Genomic DNA, 22969 nt, shown 5'->3' on the forward strand with positions numbered 1-22969 from the left:
CAACTCTGCTATAGCAAGAAAGCAGCCCTACGCAGTGGTTGAGAGTCCGCCTGCCGATGCAGGGAACACGGGTTCGTGCCCCGGTCCGGGAAGATCCCACATGCCGCGGAGCGGCTGGGCCCGTGAGCCATGGCCACTGAGCCTGCGCATCCGGAGCCTGTGCTCCGCAATGGGAGAGGCCACTACAGTGAGAGGCCCGCATACCGCAAAAAAAAAAAAAAAAAAGAAAAGAAAGCAGCCCTATAGAGTACTTAATCAAATGAGCACGGCTGTCTTCTACTAAAACTTTATTCGTGGACACACTGTGAATTTCATATGATTTTCACGTCATGAAATCATATTCTTTTGATTTTTTCCCAACTATTCGAATATGTAAAAACCATTCTTAGGGGGCTTCCCTGGTGGTCCAGTGGATAAGACTCCGCACTCCCAATGCAGGAGGCCCGGGTTCGATCCCTGGTTGGGGAACTAGATCCTGCATGCATGCCACAACTAAGAGTTCGCATGCCACACCTAAAGAGTCCACGTGCTGCAACTAAGAAGTCCGCATGCCGCAATGAAGATCCCATGTGCCGCTACCAAGACCCGGGGCAGCCAAAATAAATAAATAAATAAATATTTTTAAAAAACAAACACATTCTTAGCTCAAGGGCTGTGCAAAACAATAAACCTCTGCTCAAGGGGGTTAGAATCCATTCTTTATTGAATTCTAGGATTAGAGATATTAAAAACCATTATTATTATTATTACAGGGAGGGGCTGGAGCCCTGACCAAGTACACAGAGAAGGGAAGATCAGTTAATCTCCGGTCAAGCATTCCAGGTGAGACCCCCTTCACAGTGGACTCACAGCAACCTTTACAAATCTGTTTCCTTATCTGTAAAATGGTGACAATAATCTCCATCTTAGAGGTTGCTGTGGGGGTTGAATGAGATAGCGGAAAGTTAAGCGTTTTGTAAAATGCAAATGTTTTCACTTTATCGTTTTTAGAGATGCGTACTGGGCTCACACTAACTATGCCTCTGGAAAGCTTTTTACGAAGTTTAGTGGGACACTGTCCCTTTAAATCCTCGCCAACTACCTCAAGTACTAGTCGGACGAGTCAGCACATGCGCATTCCTTTGAGGGGCTGGCACCTCAAGCAACAGCCTTCCCGTAGCCCGTAGGAGAGAGGTTAAAGGTCTTCCCACACATAATTTATACGCAAGCGTAAATTAATATTGGGAGCCCTATATCTTACCGAGAGCCCAGTCCCTTTTTCGCGCCTGAAGGCTCCGCCCCCGCGGCCAATCAGTAGGCCTTGCCCTTTGCAGTGACCAATGGCAGTGAGCGTGGGGGGCGTGGTCAGGCGTCCGGGGGTGCGGCCTGGCGCTAAGAGAAGCGGCGGGGTGAGCCGGGGGCTCTAGTGAACAGCGCAACCGGACGGGGAACGCCGGCGGGCGGCGAGTGGGCCCGGGCCCGGCGGTCTCCGAGATGTCACGATGGCTATGGCCGTGGTCGAACTGTGTGAAAGAGCGGGTCTGCCGCTACTTGCTGCACCACTACTTGGGTCACTTCTTCCAGGAGCACCTCAGCCTGGACCAGCTCAGCCTCGATCTGTACAAGGGCAGCGTTGTCCTGCGGGATATACACCTGGAGATCTGGGTGAGGATCCAGGCCCAAGCCCTGGAAGGGTCGGACTGGGGGACGCAGCATCCTGAGGCTCCCTGCGAAAGGGTTGGACTAGGGGACCAGGCACCCGAGTGGAGAGGCCTTGGGCGTCCGGCCCTTTCCAGGGGTCAGCTGATCGCCTCCAGAGCCAGAAGCTGGACAGAAGGGGCCCCTGCCTCTACTTCACAGGAGGAGAAACTGAAGCTGGGGAGCAGGATGTCACTTGTCTGGAGAATGCCAGAATTAGTGTATCAAATTGGGGGCCTGAGTTGAGCGTGGTGCCAAGGGGCTAAGGAGAGGGTGAGGAGGAACCTCGGAAACTAGGGAGCTCTGGTGGAACCAGGCCAGGGAAGTGACAGAGTTGGGGCATACAGCTGGTTAGGGAAGTCTGGCAGGGGTCCAGGGCCCTGCCGTGGGCACCTGTGGGAAAGGTGCGCCGACCTCCTGACCCCACGACCCTGGCTTGGTGGGTGGCGTTCATCTCCGGATATGGACGTCAACAATCGCGTCAACACCCCTGTTGATCAACACGTTGTGTGACTGCCACCGCTGCCTACTTCCTGCTTTTAGGAGAGTGGGATGGACTGAATGGGTGTTTGGGGAGGAGCTTGGGCATCAGCATCCCCACCTAGAGGAAAGCCCTTGAGGAAAGGTGGAGAAATCTGGCCTTAGGCAGAGAGGAGAGAGATGCTGGGGAAGCAGAGAGGAATAAGCTCTGGGTCAGAGGCCTGCGGCTGGGGGCAGTGAGGAGCTGTGTCTCACGGTTCAGCTGACCTGGGAAGTTGCAAAGGAGCCACCAGTTAGAGGCGCCAGACCAGGGCTGGCACTGGGTCAACCCTCCAGTCCAGAGCAACAGGGGTGGGTATGGGGACAGGGGCTTCACAGGTTTCTGGGGGAGCAGACAGGGTGCCTGGCCTCAATACAGTCTGGGCAGGGAAAGCTGGGCTTTAGGGTAGACCAGGTCTTCCTGAGCAAACGTGGGGTAGGCGGAGACCCCTGAGCCCAGACTTGGTGGCACCTCTTGCCTGTGAATCCCAGTGCCGAAGACCTTTTCTGACCTCTGACTTCAGCCTCTTAGGCTGGCCCAGACCTCTAGGCTGCCTTTCTATACTTCCACCCGCCCTGCCCTCTGGTTGGGGATTTGAATTGGCTCCTAGCTAGGCTGCTTTTCTGCCTGGCCTCCAGGGAGGAGTTGGGCCCTGGTGGAATGCAAGTGCTTTCCCAATATACCCGCCCTTCTCCAGGCTGCCACGCCTGCAGCCCCTCCCTTGCAGACCCCCAAAGAAGCCAAGTGCCTGGGTCTCAGTCTCAGTTCCCATAGTACACTGGGTGACTAGGCTAGTCCCTTCTCTTTAGGCCTCAAGTTTCCCCATCTGTGGATCTGTAGGTGAGGAATTTGCACGTGATGTCTGTGGGCCTTCTAGCTCTGCCGTGTATTTCATTCATGGATCCAACAAGTGTTTACTGAGGCCCTCTCTGGGTGGCGCCCCACAGAGCACCTGGAGTCACACAGAGAAGGCAGGTGGGCTCCTGCCCTCAGGGAGCTCCCAGACTGGTGGGGGGGCTGCTCCCCTATTTGTAACCAGGGGCTCTAGCCTTGTGCCTCAGAGAGAGTACAGCTACCCCAAGTGTTTGGAGTTGGGGGGCCCCCTCCAGCTCAGGTCAGCCCCCTGCCTGCCTCTCCTGGACACTCCCCTTAAACTCCACGCTCGCCCAGTTAAATGTGGGCTGCTGCTGCTCTCTCTGCCAGGCCTTTGCATGTGCTATGCCCATGCCTGAAACCCTACCTTCCATCCCCTCTGCCTGGCTCCCTCCTCTTTGTCCTTCAGCTCTCCCCTCCTCTGGTTTGAAAGACTGGGCACATTGGACTGTACGGTAATAGGGCGGGCCAAGAGTAGGGATCAGTTGAGCAAAGGTAGGATTTTGTAGGTAGCATGTGGACGGACAGGGGGAGCGAGGGTGCTCTCCAAGGTGGAACAGCCAGGCAAGGAGTGCAGCAGCCAGGGAGACGGCTGGGTTTGGGGCTTCCCTGAGCTGGCTTTGTCTCCTGCCTGCTCCCAGTCTGTGAATGAGGTACTGGAGTCCATGGAGTCGCCATTGGAGCTGGTGGAAGGCTTCGTGGGCTCTATCGAGGTGGCCGTGCCCTGGGCCGCGCTGCTCACCGACCACTGCACCGTGCACGTGTCAGGCCTCCAGCTCACCTTACAGCCCCGCCAGGGCCCGGGTGAGGGCAGAGCAAAGCTGGGGCGGGGGTGGGGGTGGGGGAGCAGGCGGTGCGAGTGGGCCTGGGCACCCGGGGGCTGACTGGGCCTGCCGGCCCTGAGACCCTCTTCCTACCTGCAGGGCCGGGGGCTGCCGACTCACAGAGCTGGGCCTCGTGCATGACCACGAGCATGCAGCTGGCCCAGGAGTGCCTGCGGGATGGGCTGCCCGAGCCCTCTGAGCCACCACAGCCCCTGGAAGGACTGGAGATGTTTGCCCAGACCATTGAGACTGGTGAGCAGGCCCCGCCCAGCCACTGTCGCCCCTCCGTGGCCCGCAGGGCAAGGGCCTCGGACAGTACCCTGCCGCCTGACAGGGAAACTCTCTCTGGCCCTTGCTGCTCTGCCTGACCTGAGACCCCTCCCCACCCCTCAGTACTGCGAAGGATCAAGGTGACCTTCTTGGATGCTGTCGTGAGGGTGGAACACTCGCCCGGTGGTGGGGAGCGTGGCGTGGCAGTGGAAGCCCACGTGCAAAGGTAGGGGCAGGCTGAGCTGGGGGGTCGGCGTGAGGAAGAGGGGGAGTGAGGGGCTGCTGAGTGGTCCTGGCCTCGCCTGCACCCCAAGCCTGGGCTCCTGGGAAGTGTCAGGGCAAGTCTGGGTGGGCCTGGGCTGTGGCCCGGACAGGGGGCAGCGAACTGTGTTGTGAGCCTGGAGTGGTATCCCGGGGCCAAGTGGTAGAGGCCCAGGGTGGCTGGGCCCCCGGGATCAGGTGACACGCTGAGGGTCTGGGGAGCAATGGCCGCGGAGGTCCAGGATGGCCTGGCTATGATGGGATGGCTCCGCAGGCCAGACTTCACTGACCCCAGACTCCTAGAACAGAATGCTGTGTGGGGAGAGGGTGGCCTGGGCAGGAGCTGATCCTACACTCCCCAGACTAGAGTACTGCGATGAGGCCGTGCGAGACCCAAGCCAGGCTCCGCCTGTGGATGTGCACCAGCCCCCTGCCTTCCTCCACAAGCTGCTGCAGCTGGCAGGGGTCTGCCTGCACTTCGAGGAGCTCCGCCCACAGGTGGGCCGACTCTGGTCCTCACCGTCTCTTTCTCCTTCTAATCCCTGTCCTCTCTGGCCCTTGACCCATCTGCCCCTCTCCATCCCTTCTGACCATCTTTGGCTGCATCTTTTCAATCCCTCCCCTCCCATGTCTTCTTGTCTCCCAGGAAGGACCCCCAGAGCCTCCCTTGCAGATTGGCAGCTGCTCAGGGTGCCTGGAACTGACAGTGAAGTTGAAGCAAAATGAGGCCTTCCCAGGCCCCAAGGTGGGTCTCCAGGCCCCTGGGGAAGAAGGAGTATGCCCCATCTCAGAATCCTCCTCAGCAATGCCGATCTTCCCTGGGACGGAGCGGGGTTGTTGAGTGGGGGAAATTACTGCCTTCTAGGCAAGTGGAGAAACTGAGGCCCAGAGTGTTCACGTTGGAGCCAGGGTCACACAGCTAGTTGGTGGCAGAGCTTAGCCTGGCAACCGGCGTCCTACCTCCTCAGGGTGAGGGCATGTGGGTGGCGGCAGTGGCTGGTGTGGGCTCCATGGTTGCTTCCTCCACCCCCAGCTGGAGGTGTGTGGGCAGCTGGGCTCCCTGCACCTGCTCCTGACCCCACGGCAGCTCCAGCAGCTTCAGGAACTGTTTGGCGCACTGAGCCTTGCAGGTGAGGCCTCTGGGTGGTCCAGGGAGTGGGATGGCTGGGAAGGCACCTGCCAGACTGGACTGACACAAGGAAGTGTCCTCCCCCGTAGACCCCGAGGGCCTGGTCGACAAGCTGAACAAGAGCCGCCCACTAGGTGCTGAAGATCTGTGGCTGATTGAACAGGATCTGAATCAGCAGCTGCAGGCGGGGACTGTAGCTGAGCCCCTCAGCTCAGACCCCCTTTCGAACCCCCTTGTCAACTTGGAGAGCACTGGTGGGTGTGGAGCCAGAGCCAGCAATTTGCGGGGTGTCTACTGTGGGCGCAGGAGTCAGGGGGCTGAGCCTGGCTGTCTCTGACCCCCTTCCTCTGTCCCACAGACCTCTTCTTCTCCATGACAGGCCTCACAAGCAGTGTGGCCTCAGCCCTGTCTGAACTCTCCCTCTCCGATGTAGACCTGGGCACCTCTGTGCACAGCAACATGGCCTCCCGCCGGCTCTCTGCTCAGGGCCCCCCAACCGGTGAGTCCTCCAAGGGCAGGAAGAGCTGGAAGAAGGCTTGGTGCCGGTGTCATCTTTGCTACGTGTATGTGGGAGGCCTCCAGCGCTGCCTGGAGGTCCACCGTTGGTGACTTGGTTCCGTGGGCACGCTCAGGGGAGGTGGCGATGCGATGGACAGAACCTGGGTTTCGGAGTTAGAGACCTTGGGCCAAGCACCTAAACTCAGTTTCCCCTTCCATAAAAAAGGGGTAAGATCTGACCCTGCCAGGCTGCACATTTGGGCTGATGTTTATTGAGAGATCGCGTGTGTCAGGTACTGAGTGAGTGCTTCGTCACCTCCGGTTCTTCCAGCTTCCTTGAGCGGGTTGAATTGAGCTTAGACTCAGTGTCTAGCGTAATAAGGCTTCACGTCACCCATGCCTGGCCGAGCCCCTGGCCAGAGTCACGATCCAGCTAGGCCAGGGCTCCTCCTGGCCCCTAGCCCAGTGTCTGACTGTCACTTTGCCTGGGATGCCCATGAGCTCTGGGGAGCCTCTGGTGAAGCCTTTGTCCTCTCAGGCAAGACAGCCCCTGCACCCCCCTCGAACACCCTGCGCCCCGACTCGCTGCTGAAGATGACCTTGGGGGGTGTGACCCTGACCTTGCTTCAGACATCTGCCCCGTCTTCCGGACCACCTGACCTCACCACCCACTTTTTTGCGGAGTTCGATGCCACCAAGGACGGGTCCTTCGGCTCCCATGACTTCAACCATCTCCGACCGCGCTTCCAGAGGGCCTGTCCCTGTAGCCATGTCCGGTATGAGCCCAAGGCGGGCCTGAACTAGAGGGGACTCCCTGAGCCCCCGAAGCCCACCTTCTGATGCCCAGCTTCTTCCCCATAGGCTAACGGGTGCCGCTGTGCAGCTTTCCTGGGAGCTGAGGACAAGCAGGGGCCGGCGGATTACCAGCACAGAAGTGCACTTCGGGCAGCTGGAGGTGCTGGAGTGTCTGTGGCCCAGGGGCACTCCGGAGCCTGAGTACACAGAGGTGAGGGCTGAGAGCCAGTGTGTGCACGGCAGGGCCTAGAGGTGAGGGTGGGCTTGGGGGCTCGGCCTGACCCTGTCGTCTTCCATGTCCCGTCCCAGGTCCTGAGCTTCCCCAGCAGCCTGCGGTCCCAGGCCTCGGCTCAGCCTTGTGCTCACCTGCACCACACGCAGACCCTGCGCCGGCTGCCCAAGGTGACCCACCCTACTCCAGGCCCAGGGGCCCTTGGCTTCTTCCCATGGTGTATTGCCCCCCACCAGCCTCCCCTGGTGCCTCCCTGCCCCCACCCTCCACCCCCCCTTGCCTGTGCTCAAACCAGAGCACACCTCCCCATCCCGGAGCCCTTGAGTACTTCCGGGCCATATACATGCCATTCTCTTAGCCCCTCTCCTGGCTCATCTTGACAAACCCCTGCCAGCCTCCAGGGCTGGGGGTGGTAAGTATTGAGTGGTTTTTGTTAAACGAGCATGGTCGTCTGCCCCGAGCAGGCGGTGAAGGTCTCCCCATCCCCTCCCTCCTGGGTTCCTCACTCAAGCTCTTCTCCTCACAGCTTGGGAGGGCTCTGTGTCCTTTCTGTTTTTGCTCAAGGGGAGCCCTGCCCATCCTGCCCTCACCCACCCCACAGCCCTCGCTGACCTGAGCACCCTCACCCTCAGAGCCGGCCCCGGCGCCCAACTGCCTGCCATTGTCACTCAGAACTGGCCCTGGACCTGGCCGACTTCCAGGCAGATGTGGAGCTGGGGGCCCTGGACCGGCTCGCTGCCCTGCTGTACCAGGCCACCACACCCCCTCCCGAGCAGCCGGCTGGCCTACTGGTAAGATGCGCAGCCAGGGTGGAGAGCTGGGCGTGGGCCCTCTGGCTCTTGGCCACAGTTGGGTGGGGGCGGGGGGGCTAGCAGTAGCTCTGACTCCCCCCCTCCCACAGACAGAGCCCCCGCCAGCAGCTGAGCAGCATGCAGTGGTGCGGCTCTCGGCACCCCGGGCCACACTGCAGCTGCGCTTCCCCATTGCTGACCTGCGGCCTGAACGGGACCCCTGGGCGGGCGGGGCCGTGCGGGCCGAGCAGCTGCGCCTGGAGCTGACTGAGCCCCAGTTCCGGTCAGAGCTGAGCAGTGGGCCTGGCCCCCCAGCCCCCACCCGCCTGGAACTCACCTGCTCCGACCTCCATGGTAAGAACCCCCCCGGAGACAACCCCTTGGGCAGAGGGCTCAGGCCTCTAGGAGAGGTGGGCTTGGGGCCACAGAAGGGGCTGGGTCACGATGGGGCAGACCCTGGTCCAGACCTTATCTGCTTCGTGAGGCGCCAGCATTGCGCATCCCTGGGCTCCTCTGGGCAGTGGGCAGAGTGGGCTGTTTACCCCTGGGCCGCTGCAGACTATGGGCATGAGGGAGGGCACAGGTCTGTACACAATAAAACACAGTTGTCATGGGGGGGCTCCAGGCCCCCACTGACCCACCTGGCCTTGAGGAAGAAATGGGGAAAGGTGGCAGTGACAACACCCTGTCCCTCCCCATCCCGTCCAGTCACCTACGAAGACGGAGAGAAGCCACCTGTCCCCTGCCTGCGGGTCTCCAAAGCCCTGGATCCCAAGAGCCCTGGGCACAAGTACTTCCTGCCCCAGTAAGTTGGGGCTCTGGGAGGAGCAGACAGGAGAGGAGGGCTTTGCTACTGAGGGCAGTGGGAGGCCACTTGGGACTAGGGGCTGGGGGGCCCTGCAGGCCAGTGACAGGCCTGTGCCCTGGCAGGGTAGTGGTGACCCTGAACCCCCAGCTCAGCGCACAGTGGGAAGTGACCCCGGAGAAGGGAGAGGAGCTGGAGTTGTCGGCCGAGAATCTGTGCGAGCTTCGGGAGCCTGAGCCCTCACCCTTCTCCTCCAAGAGGACCATGTACGAGACGGAAGAGGTGAGGTCCAAGGCCTTTGGGTCTCACGGGAGCCACTTGGTGGCTCTGGGTCAGGGGGACAAGACCACATGGGGCACCAGAAAATGTGTATCAGCACCAGTGAGAATTTCATCTCTTCTGTTGTCTCTGGTCAGTGGGGAGTCTCAGGGGGCCCAAGAGTGAGGGCAGCGCCTAGGGGACATGGGCCCTCGGTGGGGAAGACCATCCTCGTCCCATCAGCCATTTCTCAGCAGGGTACATTTGGGCCTCAGGATCCTCTTCTCTGAAGGTGATGAGGGTTGAGTGAGAGGGTTGAGTGAGAGGTAGTTAGGGGCCTGGCCTCTGGGCCAAACGACCTGGGTTCGAATCCAGCCTCTGCCACTCAGTGGCTGTGTCATCTGGGGAAGTTGTCTAACCTCTTGGAGAGTTACCTACAGATGAGTTTCCTCATCTGGAAAGTGGGTATAATGACCTGTCTCATGGGCCTGTCGTGAGGATAAAGGGGTTAACATAAACGAGGCCCTTGGAGCAGGGTTTGCATGCAGTCAGCGCCTCAGACAAGATGGCTGTCACACATCCCAGCAGAGAAGGGCTCATGTGAATTAATGAATGAATGAATGAACGATAGGAGTTCAGGAAGCAGACCTGGGTCTGATTCTAAGGCCGGCAGCAGGCCCTGACATCTCTCGCATCCGCTTCCCTGCTCCCACACCTAGATGGTGATTCCTGGAGATGCGGAGGAAATGAGGACCTTTCAGAGCCGGGCCCTGGCGCTGTCCCGCTGCAGCCTGGAAGTGGTCCTGCCCGGCGCCCACGTCTTCCTGCCCAGCAAGGAGGTCTACGAGAGCCTCTACAACAGGTGGCGACGTGGGCGGGGCAGGGGGTGGCAAGGGGCTGGGCCGGGCCTCCCTCACCGCCGTGGTGCAACTGCCCTCTCAGGATCAACAACGACCTGCTCATGTGGGAGCCCGCGGACCTGCTTCCCACCCCCGCCCCCGCCCCTGCCCCCGCCCCTCGGCCCACCGGCTTCCCAGATGCCTCGGGCTTCTGGCACGACAGCTTCAAGATGTGCAAGTCTGCCTTCAAGCTGGGTAGGAGGGGTGCCCTGGTGGGGCCCTGGGGCCGGGGCTGCCCTCCCAGGTCTCCTTCCCACTCGGCTCCTTGCTCTCCCCCCAGACTCGGACTCGGACGACGAGGACACCCACTTCTCAGTGGGGGCATCAGGCACCCCCCAGCGCCTTGCCCCTGAGTCCCAGAGCCCTCACTCCCAGAGTACCTTCTCTACACTGGTGACGGTGCTAAAGGGTCGGATCACGGCCCACTGTGAGACCAAGGTGAGCACAGCCCAGGGGAGGTGAGCCCCTGACTCCAGAGCCCCCACTGGCAGGAGAACAAGGCCGGTGTGAGCAGCTCCAAGTGGGGAATGTGGGAGACAGAGGCTCCACCGGGGGCCGAGTGCGGCCTGTCTAGCCAGTAGCACCCACCCACCACCCACTGACCCACCCATGCCCCCCCCCACCCATCCCATCACGCCCCGTCAGCCACTTACTAGCACCTGCTATACGTACGGTACCATGCCAGGGGGCTGAATGGACACCATCTGATGCTTGGAGGTAGACAGGGCAGGGATGACCCTTCCCCTCTGGCAAAAGAGAAGGTGCTGCTCTGGACCTCCAGCGCTCTGAGTAGAGGCTGGAGCCGACGCTAGTCAGGCCCGGGCTCCAAGAGGCGCCCTCATCTGAGGGCGTGGAGGCTGCTGAGTGTAGCTGGTGAGGCTGAGCCACATGCTGCCTGCAGGACGAGTGCGGGAAGCGGCTGGAGGCCACGCACGGGGAGCTGGTGCTGGACATGGAACAAGGCACCATCTTCAGCGTCTGCCAGTACCGAGGCCAGCCGGGACTTGGCTACTTTTGCCTGGAAGCTGAAAAGGCGACACTGTACCACCGAGGTGTGAGGGCTGGGGGCCAGTCGCCGTGGGGTCTCTAGGGTACATGGGGAGGGGTGGTCTTTCAGGAGGGATGTGTGCCCTGGGTGGAGTGGGTGATCAGCCAGCTTGGCAGGTGGCTCACCAGATGCCTCCTCAGCGGCTGTGGATGACTACCTGCTGCCCAGTCGCCTGGAGCTGCCCACCTTTGCTCCTCCGGCCCAGCTGGCCCGAACCATCTACCCGTCGGAGGAAGGGATGACTGAGCAAGGAGGCGTGGGCCGCAAAGGCCAGGGCCGGGGCCCCCACATGCTGTCCACCGCAGTGCGCATCCACCTGGACCCTCACAGGAACGTCAAGGTACAGCTGCGCCTGCTTCTGGCCCACCTGTTTGGCCAGGGCCACTGCCTCCCTGGTGCCTGGAGGACTGGGCTGCCACCATGCTGACTGTGCCCTGCCCCCAGGAGTTCCTGGTGACACTGCGGCTGCACAGAGCCACCCTGCGCCACTACATGGCCCTGCCAGAACAGAGCTGGCATTCCCAGGTGAGGGAGGGTAGTGTGGGGGGCATGGGCTGGGCCAGAGCTGACCTTGGACTGGAGCCGACTTCTGGGTGGAGCCCCTGGGCAAGGGTGTGACAGACAGTTGATGGGCAACTGGGGAGCTGTGCTGGGGTTGGGGGGGCCGAAGAAAGAGACCCCCTCCTCCCCGTCTCTTTCACTCTGGCCCCCAAAGCTGTTGGAGTTCTTAGATGTCCTGGATGACCCAGTGCTGGGCTACCTGCCTCCAACGGTCATTACCATCCTACATGTACACCTGTTCTCCTGTGCCGTGGACTACAGGTACCCAGGCTCAGGGGGCTGGGGGCTGGGGGCTGGGGCCCCTGTGTGAGGAGCCTGCCCCAACCCAAATGTGACCCACCCCTCCAGGCCCCTCTACCTCCCTGTACGTGTCCTTGTCACTGCTGAGACCTTCACCCTCTCCAGCAACATCGTCATGGACACCTCTACCTTCCTGCTCAGGTATGCAGCTCCCCCACCCAAGCTCCCCGTCCATCCCACCCCAAGTTGGCTGCAGCTGCCACTCCCCCAGGGTCCTGTGTACCTGCTGTATATCCTCAGGTCAGTCTGAGCCTTTCTGGACATTTAGGTGATCCCTCCCTGGGGAACAAGATTGGGTTTCACCTTCCCAGAGTCAGTCAGACCTTCCAATCAGAGCCTTAAAGGTGTTGGAGCTCTCGACCTGATCGTCTCACTTCTGGCGGTTGTCCTCAGGATAGAAGGATAAGAAAGGTAGAATATAATGCCTCTGTAGTATAATTTAAAGTAGTCAAAACTTGTAAACAACTTAAATGCCCCCAAATTACGACCTCAGTCAGTGAACGTGGCCCACTCAACCATTAAAATCAAATTTAAGAATAACATTGAAAAATATGGGGAAATGCCATAGTACAATATTTATATAGAGATATAAAACTATATATATATATATATAGTTGGGGTTTTTTTTAAGATTTTTGGGGGTGTGTTTGTATGCATCTCTGTGTGGCTTCATAGAAAAGACAGGATGGAGATGTATAGTTGTCCCTTGGTATCCCACAGGGGATTGGTTCCAGGACCCCTCGTGGATACCAAAATCCAGGGGGGCTCAAGTCACATATAAAAGGGTGCAATATTTGCATATAACCCATGCACATCCTCCCATATACTTTTTTTAAAATTTATTTATTTAATTTATTGATTTTTGGCTGCGTTGGGTCTTCGTTGCTGTATGCGGGCTTTCTCTAGTTGTGGTGAGCAGGGGCTACTCTTTGTGGTGCACTTCTCATTGCAGTGGCTTTTCTTGTTGCGGAGCACGGTCTCTAGGTGCACGGGCTTCATTAGTTGTGGCACGTGGGCTCAGTAGTTGTGGCTCACGGGCTTAGTTGCTCGGCAGCATGTGGGATCTTCCTGGACCAGGGCTTGAACCCGTGTTCACTGCATTGGCAGGTGGATTCTTAACCACTGCGCCAGCAGGGAAGTCCCTCCCATATACTTTAAATCGTCTCTAGATTGCTTAATAATACCCAACACAATGTATATGCTATGTAAGTGGTTGCCAGCACATGACAAATTCAAGTTTTGCTTTTGGGAACTTTCTGGATTTAAAAAAAAATATTTTGATCTGCGGTTGGTTGAATCCTCAGAAGCAGAACCTGCAGATATGGAGGGCTGACCATATAAGGTCCTTTTCTCAGAATTTGGGATTAGCTGTATTTTTTAAATATTTGAAAGGAGCTTATGTTAGGTTGCCATTAAAATAAGGACTTATTTTAAAAGAAAAATGCAGGCTGTAGGGGGAAAACAGAACATTTCCCTCCCAGGGCTGCTATGAGGCCCAGGTGAGGTGGAGGAGCTGGAAGTTTCTGGAGAAAGAGAAACGCTGCCCGGTTACCTCGAGTGCCTGTTGTCTGGGCCTGTGGTACAAGACTCCAGGCCCAGTCTCCCCACTGTACAGACAAGAACCCCGAGGCCAGCACTAGTCTTCTCTTGTGGGCTTGGGACCCCCTGTTGGTGCCCCCGCTGCCCGTCTCCATGAGCGAGCCCCACCCCTGCCAGCTCCTTCGGAGCTGCCGCCTGCAGCCGTTCCGGCCCTTCTCAGCCCCGTTCCCCCCCAGGTTCATCCTCGACGACTCTGCCTTGTACCTGTCCGACAAGTGTGACATGGAGACCCTGGATCTGCGGCGAGGTGGGCAGGGCCTGGACTGGGCTCCCTCCCCTCTGAGGGGCTGTGGTCCCCGGCCATACCCAGAGCAGCCCGCTGTCCTCACCCAGCTGCTGGCCAGGTTCTCAGCGCCCACGCACATGTGCACGCACACAAGGGCTGCACCCAGACAAACCCTAGATTCTCCCAGCGGGGCCAGGGGCTGGGTAGGAGGAGGCAACGGGAGCCTCTCCTGCCCTTCTGCCTCAGATTATGTCTGTGTCTTGGATGTTGACCTTCTGGAGCTCGTGATCAAAACCTGGAAGGGGAGCACTGAGGACAAACTGGTGAGTGTAGCCGTCGCCCAGGGTCCCCCAGAGCCAGAGCAGGGACCGGGGCAAGGGAGCCTTCAGGGGATCGCTTTTCCCCACGCACCGTCTCTTTGTTTCTGCTCCCTGAGCCTGGGCTCAGGTCCCAGTCACTGACAGCCCTTCCCTGTGGTTATTGGCCCTCCTGGGAAGGGCCAGACCTTTGGTGGACATCCCTCCATATGAACCCTGCCAGCAGAGGGCAGCTGTAGCCACGCAAAAGCAGGGCCTCAGGAGTCAGCCCTTCTGGGTCCCCAGTTTCCTTATGTGTAAAAGGGAGACCCCAGGCCCCGCCTCACTGGAGACTGGGCGCTCAAAGTCCTTCACACGGGAGTGTACTCTTGCTTCCTCAGGCGGCCCTGGGCAAAGCCCCTTTTACTCTCTAGGCTCGGTTTGCCCATGTGTTCAAAGGGTAGCTGGCTGACCGCCCCAGGCTGACCACCCCAGGGGAGACCTGGCCCAGCCCTGTCTAAGTCCGGTGGGGCTAGAACCCGGGCTCATACCCGCCCTCAACCCCGCAGAGCCAGCCGCTCTTCGAGCTGCGCTGCTCCAACAATGTGATGCACGTGCATAGCTGTGCTGACTCCTGCGCCCTGCTGGTCAACCTGCTCCAGTACATGATGAGTGAGGGTGACCTGCACCCCCCTCCCCGGCCCCCCAGCCCCACAGAGATTGCCGGCCAGAAGTTGCAGGTGAGGCCTGGCCATACAGGCCACCAGAGCTCTGCCCAGACCCCTCCCTGCCATGGCCCCCAGGGACCTGGTGATGGGGGAACCCTGGGGCCCCCCCTCCCTCCTGACACGCATTCACCAGTCCTCCCCTGCCTGGCCCAGCTCTCGGAGAGCCCTGCCTCCCTGCCCTCATGCCCCCCAGTGGAGACAGCCCTCATCAACCAGCGGGACCTGACCGACGCCCTCCTGGACACCGAGCGTAGCCTGCGGGAGCTGGCCCAGGCTTCAGGTGGGCTCCGGATGCTTTGGGGCCAGCAGACACAATCAGACACCCACATCGGGCATCCCCCTAAACCGGCCTCTTTCTCCTCCCACAGGGAGCCCCTTCTTTCAGGCCTCTCCAGTGTCGGTCTACCTATTCCCAGGCGAACGGAGTGGGGCCCAGCCCCCCTCGCCCCTGGTTGGGGCCCCCACTGGCAGCTTGGGGTCCCACTCAGAGGCCAAAGAAGAGGAGAAGGAAGAGGAGGGGGATGGAGACACTCTGGACAGTGATGAGTTTTGCATCCTTGACGCTCCTGGCCTGGGCATATTGGTGTGTGGTGGGCAGGCTGGGCAGGGGCCTGGAAGAGGGTGGCTCAGTTCTAGACCCTTCTAGAGCTCCCACTGTGAGAGAGGCAGGAGGTGGTCAGTATCAGTGGGGAAGTGGGGTTGGGTCCCTGGGGAGGCAGCCCTCCCTCTGGGCTTTGAAGGAGTTGACGGATTTCCAGAGGAAGTGCCAAGGCATGGAGTCCTGGGCAGAGGGACTGGGACGTTCAAGAGTAGGGAGGGGGCTTCCCTGGTGGCGCAGTGGCTGAGAGTCCGCCTGCCGATGCAGGGGACACGGGTTCGTGCCCCGGTCCAGGAGGATCCCACATGCCGTGGAGCGGCTGGGCCCGTGAGCCATGGCCGCTGAGCCTGCGCGTCCGGAGCCTGTGCTCCACAACGGGAGAGGCCACAGCAGTGAGAGGCCCACGTGCCGCAAAAAAAAAAAAAAAAAAGAGTAGGGAGGGACAGGAGCAGGGCAGGTAGCGGGAGAGAGGAGAATCACCTGGCTGCAACGGTGCTGGCCTCCTGGCCCCCAAGTGCCAATGGGAATGACGTCCAAACTCACTGTCACATTCAAGCAAGACCTGACAGGGCCGGCAGGAGCAAGGGGCACTCAGGCTTCTCAGGATAATTGCCCGTGAGAATCATCTTTTGTGAAAAAGGGGAGAGAGATGCGAGGATGAGGGAAAAACAGGTGGCCTGGACTGGGGAAAGCTTCTGTGCCCTATGTGTTCACTTGGCCTCCTCCTGCAGCCCCAGGATGGGGAGCCTGTGGTGACACAGCTGCATCCAGACCCCATCATGGTGCAGGACGGGCACTTCTCACAGCCCCTGGGCAGCACGGACCTGCTGCGGGCCCCTGCCCACTTCCCAGTGCCCAGCAGTCGTGTGGTGCTGCGTGAGGTCTCCCTTGTCTGGCACCTCTACGGGGGCCGAGACTTTGGCCCGCATCCCGGACACAGGTGAGGAGAGGGCGCAGGTAGCAGCTGTGGCAGTAGGGCCCCCAGGAGGTGAGGCCAGGGCTGGGGTCCAGTTCTGACCCTAAGCAGCTGGTAACCTTGAACCAGATCCTCACCTTCTGGCCTGGTTAACTCTTCCTCTTCCCTTGCCCCGCCTACCTCCCAGGAGAGGGTCTCTTGCCCCAGGCTGAAAGTCCTGCTCTGATGGGAGGGAATGAGGACAGGGGCTTCCCCTGAGTCAGCGTGTCCCTTGTTCCTCTTCCCAGGGCCAGAGCAGGCCTCACAGGCCCCAGGAGCTCGCCTTCTCGCTGCTCCGGCCCCAACCGGCCCCAGAACTCCTGGCGTGCGCAGGGGGGCAGTGGCAGGCAGCACCACGTCCTCATGGAGATCCAGCTCAGCAAGGTGAGGCCAGCCAGGCTGGGGCACCAGCACAGGCCCTCGTGTCCCCGCTGCTCAGCTGGCACTCACTCCACGGGAACTCCTGCGGGCCCCTGGTCCTGTACTAGGTCAGCTGCTGCCATGCTGTTCCAGATGCTGGATGTAGCGATGAGCAAAGCGGACAGAAACCCTGCCTTCCTGTCCCTTGTATCATAGTGGAGGGAGCCCAGTAAGACTATATATACAGACGCTCAAATGTGATAAACGCTCAGGGAACGTAAACAGAGGGGGCACAGGGAGTGCTGGGGAGGGCGGAAAGCCCTCGTGAAAATGTGCCATTTTGCACAAAGATGTGAGGCCACAGTGAGCCAGGGAGAGGTTTTCAGGCAGAGGGCACAGCGTGAAGGCCGCAAGCTGGGAGCATCCCTCGCGTGTTCCGGGAGCAGCAAGGCCAGCGAGACTGCAGCTGGGCGGGGAGGGCAGTAGGAGACGAGGCCAGAGATCCAACCCAGACCAGGCCGCGTAAGGCCCTGTAGACCACGGATGGCTTTGGTTTTTACTAGAGGGACGGTGGAAAGAACCACGGGCTGGGCTGCTGGGCTGAATGTGCATGAGGGAGAGAGCAGGCCGGGCTGACCTGAGAAATTGTGCAGGTCAAGTGCCGCTTACTAAGGGTGAGCCCGCACAGACCCACTCCCTGAGCTGGTAAGGGCCCTTGTGCTGAGAGGATTCGGGGGCATGTGCTTCCGAGTGGTGGCCGGGGCTCCTCGGACACCCGACGGGCCAGGGAGCCAGCGCCAGCGCCGGGTGAGGGAGAGACAAGGCTGGAGCGAGAACCCGCCGGTGAGGGAGGCTTTGACCTGTCAGGGGCAGGAGAGGTACTCCAGGTCAAGGGCAAGGGCTGAGGGCGGGCTTTGGAGGGAGAAGCACAGCCTCGCCAGGCCACAGTGAGGAGTTTGCAGGGCACCAGGTGGGTGGGCAAACACTTTACAAAGATCCCTCTGGGTGGGTGGAGAGGGGCTGGAGGGGACGAGCAGGGGGGCCGGGCAGGGGATGGGTGACGGCAGCTCCGAGACCAGGTGCAGCTGTGGCGGTGACAGAAGTGCCGAGGGACTGGAGAGATGTTCTCAGGAAGCAAAACTGACAGCCGTGGTGATAGAGAGATTGCAGGGGGAGGACCGAACCAACGTTTGCACTTAGGGTGATAGGGGGACAGGTGCCACTTGGGTGACAGGAAGGCTGGGCGATTGGGGGCAGGTGGATTCTCGGGAGGCAGTCGGGTTCATCGTGGCCGTGGGGAGTCTGAAGTGCCTGTGGCACAGCTGTGTGGAGGCGTCCAGGTGGCAGCCGCTGTGGGACTGAGATTGGGCTGGGAGAGCCCCCTTCGCTGTGCAGCCCTGCCTGCCGCTCAGGCCTCCGTCCACCCCGCAGGTAAGCTTCCAGCACGAGGTGTACCCGGCGGAGCCAGGCCCCGTAGCCCCCGGCGAGGAGCTGGAGGAGCAGCTGCTGTCCCGCCAGGTGTTCATTGTACAGGAGCTCGAGGTCCGAGACCGGCTGGCCTCCTCCCAGATCAACAAATTCCTGTATTTACACACGAGTGAGCGGATGCCACGGCGCACCCACTCCAACATGGTACAGGCCGCCCGCACGGTCCACCCTGAGCAGGGCACACACGCATGCTTGCGCGCACACACGTGCATGTACACATACATACCCCAGTTGTTTGTGAGCCTGGGAGGGGGGCGGGGCCCAGGCAGGCTTAGCTGAGGGAACAGCATGTGCAGGAACAACGGGGGGAGCAGTGGGGGCCGGGGGCCTGAAGCCCAGTGGGTGCCCAGAGCTCACCCTCTGCCTTCAGCTCAAGATCAAAGCGCTGCACGTGGCCCCCGTGACCAACCTGGGTGGGCCCGAGTGCTGTCTCCGCGTCTCACTGCTGCCCCTGCGGCTCAACGTGGATCAGGTGAGTGGGCTGTGTGGGGGCAGTGCTTGAGGTGAGCCCACCGCCTCCAGGCCTCTGAATCTGACCTGCTCCTTCCCCCGGCAGGATGCTCTGCTCTTCCTCAGGGATTTCTTCACCAGCCTGGCGGCCAGCATCAACCCTGTGATGCCGGCGGAGACCTCCACTGAAGGTGAGCCGCTGGGCAGGGAGGGGAGGGTCTGGGCCTCCTGCCTCACAGCCATGCCTGGGCCCATCCCCGGTCTGTCCCCCGCCTCTCCTCCAGCTCACCCTGAGACCCCAGTCCAGCCCAGCGGCCCCCAGGAAGGACAACCCGAGGGTGCGGAGACCACCAGCTCCCAGGAGGCCGCAGGCGGTAGACACGGCGCCTCCCCTGCTGAGCAGCAGCCCATCTACTTCAGGTAGGGCCTTGGGCTGGGGGCCCCGGGCCAGGCTGCAGGGGATCAGGCCAGTGACCACAGGACCCCTTTCCCCACTCCCCACCCAGGGAGTTCCGCTTCACGTCCGAGGTGCCCATTTGGCTGGATTACCACGGCAAGCACGTCACCATGGACCAGGTGGTAAGCGGGGCTGTCAGGTCCCCATTCTGCCCAGGTGTGGCCTGCTCTTTGGAGGCCAGGGGGCCAGGGCTGTGTCCAGGCCCCATCGGCTACTGTCAGCCTCTAGTGGCTCCTGTGAGCTGGGCGGGTCCCTGGGTCCCATCAGTAAACTCCAACCCCTCCTCCCTCCCCAGGGCACTTTTGCAGGCCTCCTCATAGGCCTGGCCCAGCTCAACTGCTCCGAGCTGAAGCTAAAGCGGCTGTGTTGCCGGCATGGGTGAGCCTCCAGGCCTCTCTCAGGGCCCTTTCTCTGTTCCTGACTGTGGCCTTGGCCAAGACATCACCCCTCTGGGACCTCAGTTTGTGCTCTGTGAAATGGCCCCAGTCAATCCCTCCGTACGGGGCTGGGTGGAGCCGTGGGGAGTGTTGGGGTGCCTTGGGTCCTCCTGGCCCTGTGACCCCTCAGCGTGTGGCCCTGCCCCACCCCACCCTCCTCTTCTCTCCCCTTCCTAGGCTCCTGGGTGTGGACAAGGTGCTGGGCTATGCTCTCAACGAGTGGCTGCAGGACATCCGAAAGAACCAGTTGCCTGGCTTGCTGGGGGGCGTGGGCCCCATGCACTCTGTGGTCCAGCTCTGTGAGTATCTGACTTCGGGGGCTCTTGAAAACGCCATACTCTTGGGCAGCCTAGAAACCGCTATTGGGAATAGGTGGAAGAGTTCCCACAGCAGGGTAGGTGGGGGCAGCCTTGGGCATCTCTGACCACCCCGTCCCCCCAGTCCAAGGGTTCCGGGACCTGCTGTGGCTGCCCATCGAGCAGTACAGGAAGGATGGGCGCCTCATGCGGGGGCTGCAGCGGGGGGCTGCCTCCTTCGGCTCATCCACAGCTTCAGCTGCCTTAGAACTCAGCAACCGGCTGGTGCAGGCTATCCAGGTGAGTGGGCCCCCCGGCGTCCAGGCCATGCAGGGCAGGGCGGGTCTGCTCCATGGCGCCCAATTCCATCCCCAAAGCTCTACTGAGGGTAGGCCATCTGGGAATGTAGTATCTTTTGAGGAACAGTCACGGAGAAAAGAGGCCGAGTGACTGGCTTGGGGCCCACCGTGGCTCCCATGTGGGAGGGTGAGTGCCCCCAGGCTTTAGAGCCCACTGGGTCTCTGGTCATGGCTGTGTCCTGAAGGGGAGGGAAGGGGGCTGGCTCTGTTTACCGACAAAGAATCATTCAGGCCTCACGCTTTGCCAGGCCCAGATGGGAAGGCAGGGGGTTATCCTGTGAGCAGGTGCAGTTGAGTGCCCTGGGTTCTGGAGTAGAGGGGGCCGACAGGCAGGTGTTCGTGGTCAGTCCTAGGAGGTGAAGGTGTTTGTGGCCAGTCCTAGGACGTGAAGGCGTTTGTGGTCAGTCCTAGGAGGTGAAGGCGTTTGTGGTCAGTCCTCAGAGGTGAAGGCGTTTGTGGTCAGTCCTAGGAGGTGAAGGTGTTTGTGGCCAGTCCTAGGACGTGAAGGCGTTTGTGGTCAGTCCTAGGAGGTGAAGGCGTTTGTGGCTAGTCCTCAGAGGTGAGGAGTGAGCTTGCAGATGCACTGGGGGGTGGGGGCAGGGTCTCTAGAGAGGAGGCTGGAGGGATAAGCAGGCATCTGAGGGCCACCCCAAGGGCACTAAGCTGGGGTGTAGGACAGCCAGGCGAGGAGGTTGGGGGGAAGGAGTGACACTGGGGGCGAGAGAACAGAGGAGCCAGTGGGTAGCGGGTCACACTCAGTGATGGCTTAGTGATCTGTAGGGATGGGTCAGGGGAACCCAGGCTTCCGCCAGGGCCGCCCCTGGAGCTGGCAAGGAGCAGGAGGCGGAAGGCCATGCGCTGAGCTCAGGCTGCATCTGCGGCACCCACAGGTGGGCAGGTCAACAGGAGAGGGGTGGGTGTGGGTCCAGAGGACATTAGGAGAGTCCCCTCAGGAGGCATGCAGTCCACCTGCAGCCCCCTGACCTGGGTGGTGGGAGCTTGGCAGGACCCCAGGAGCAGCACAGTAAAGCATGGATGCGGGGGAGGCAGGTTTTTGGGGGGTGGGCTTAGGCCCCCTCTCCTCATCTGGTGCCCGCCGTGCTCCCCCAGGCCACAGCCGAGACAGTGTATGACATCCTGTCCCCGGCAGCGCCCATCTCGCGCTCCCTGCAGGACAAGCGCTCTGTGCGAAGGCTGCGGAAGGGCCAGCAGCCAGCCGACCTTCGGGAGGGCGTGGCCAAGGCCTATGACACAGTTCGAGAGGTAACGAGGCCCAGCCCTGCTCCCATTCCTCCCCCCCGTCCTTCCCCCCGCCCCTCCCCCAGAGACCCCAGCACTGACCTCCCACCTCCACAGGGCATCCTGGACACAGCTCAGACCATCTGCGAGGTGGCGTCTCGGGGCCATGAACAGAAGGGGCTGACAGGCGCTGTGGGGGGCGTGATCCGCCAGCTGCCCCCAACGGTGGTGAAGCCCCTCATCCTAGCCACAGAGGCCACGTCCAGCCTACTGGGGGGGATGCGCAACCAGATCCTCCCTGATGCACACAAGGACCACGCTCTCAAGTGGCGTTTGGACGAGGCCCGGGACTGAGCCCCAGGCACCCGGGACCCCAGGGCGCGGCCTGCCCACCTCGTAGGGCCAAGAGCTGTGGCCCACAGCTGGATGGGCCAGGCCTTCAGGGGAGGGACCGGGAAGGACCCTGATTGGCCCACCCACTGCCAATCGCCGTGAGAGTGGAGCCTCCCTGCCTGGGCCCTCGGCCCTGCCTCTGCACTTTTCCTCTGGAGAGAAAGGACGCTGCCCCCACCACCCCCGGGCCCACACTGCTGCCTTGTTCCAGGGTGGAGGCTCTCGGACCCTCCATCCTTGTTCCAGGGTGGAGGCTCTCAGATCAGCCAAGTGTCTTTCTGTGTCTCGGGGGGAGATGGGGGAATGGACACCTTGTGGTTCAATGTATTTTTAAGCTCCTTGAGTGTGTGGGTCAGTGTCTGCATGCAGTGGAATAAACTGCCCACCGCCAGCCCCCTCATCCTGTGTGCCCACTGCCCCAGCCTCAGCCTTGACCTTGACTCGCCCCATCCCCATGTCTGCACCCAGCACCTCCCCGTCACCACCAGAGGTTGCCACAGCCTCTCCGCCCACTCAGCAGGTTAACAGTCCACCACCACCCTGCCCACCGCCTCTGGCCTAACCCAGTCACCTGCCCACCTCTGCGCTCCTTCCCTCGGCTCCCCTGCGGCTACGCCGGGGGCTCCTTGCCACTCTCCCGGGGGACCACCACCCTGGTCCCACTTCTGGCGTGGCCAGCACGGAGTGGAGAGGGGAGGAGGAATGGTCCTTGGAGCCCACCTCGCCCAGACCACGTTTCTTGGCCCTATGCCTGAAAGAGCTCAGGATCCTACCCTACGTGGGGCCAGGTGTGAGGTGCGCTGGGAGGACGCTGGACCAGAGTAAAGGGTAGGGCTGTGGAGTGCCCCAGGGAGGCTCAGACTCTGACCTTGTGACCTGAGGCCACGCCCTTGGCCTCTGAGCCTCAGGTCCCTCCTGGTAATCCCTGCCCAGCTGACCCAGGGACCATGAGGGTCAGTGATGCCGTTCCTGGAAGGCTGGGCCTTCTGGAGGCTGCTGCTGCCTTCCCTAGCAGAAGCTTTTCAGGTGACTGGAACCTCTGCCCTGGGGTCCCAGCTCCAGGCCACTGGAGGGGGAGGGGCGCTGAGGGCAGCACTCTGGCTGGAAGGGGTCCTGACAGTGATGTTTGCACAGAAACTTACATGGGATGGGGACATTGCTATTGTCCACCCCCTCCCTCAACACCCCCGTACCTTGTTTCTTGTGAACAAGGAAGAAAGGGCTGCTCTGATCATGCCCCTCCCCGCCCCGCTCCCCAGTAGCACTCGGCTGAGATGGGAGGGCCTGTGAAGAAACTGAGGCCCAGGTTAAGAGGCATGGATGTAGAGAACCCTCACCGTGCTGGGG

At 60.9% G+C, this 22969-nt stretch overlaps 1 protein-coding gene across 6 annotated transcripts; it reads left to right on the forward strand.

Annotated features, from left to right (window-relative positions):
• The first annotated feature begins 1370 nt into the window (after positions 1-1370).
• Positions 1371-22022, forward strand: ATG2A (autophagy related 2A). 6 transcript variants are annotated; one of them, XM_060103312.1, is made up of 41 exons: positions 1371-1644; positions 3712-3874; positions 3994-4146; positions 4288-4390; positions 4788-4923; positions 5072-5170; positions 5459-5555; positions 5644-5808; positions 5913-6053; positions 6591-6828; positions 6914-7058; positions 7157-7249; positions 7712-7870; positions 7981-8224; positions 8579-8675; positions 8801-8957; positions 9653-9795; positions 9876-10027; positions 10113-10270; positions 10734-10884; positions 10997-11220; positions 11325-11405; positions 11596-11702; positions 11790-11882; positions 13517-13587; positions 13813-13889; positions 14432-14602; positions 14744-14870; positions 14959-15173; positions 15920-16128; positions 16392-16527; positions 17935-18135; positions 18362-18463; positions 18548-18632; positions 18726-18861; positions 18948-19020; positions 19194-19276; positions 19513-19634; positions 19777-19931; positions 21101-21253; positions 21347-22022. In XM_060103312.1, exons 1-41 carry the CDS (start codon positions 1474-1476, stop codon positions 21581-21583), a joined length of 5823 nt encoding a protein of 1940 aa, XP_059959295.1. In that variant the 5' UTR covers positions 1371-1473; the 3' UTR covers positions 21584-22022. The 6 variants fall into 6 exon arrangements, with proteins under 6 accessions (XP_059959295.1, XP_059959297.1, XP_059959299.1 ...); XM_060103314.1 differs by having other exon boundaries at positions 11021-11220; XM_060103315.1 differs by lacking the exon at positions 1371-1644 and adding an exon at positions 3106-3172.
• The last annotated feature ends 947 nt before the right edge of the window (positions 22023-22969 follow it).

The sequence above is a fragment of the Mesoplodon densirostris genome, chromosome 7 (assembly GCF_025265405.1).
Source record: "Mesoplodon densirostris isolate mMesDen1 chromosome 7, mMesDen1 primary haplotype, whole genome shotgun sequence".
Classification (NCBI taxonomy): domain Eukaryota; kingdom Metazoa; phylum Chordata; class Mammalia; order Artiodactyla; family Ziphiidae; genus Mesoplodon; species Mesoplodon densirostris.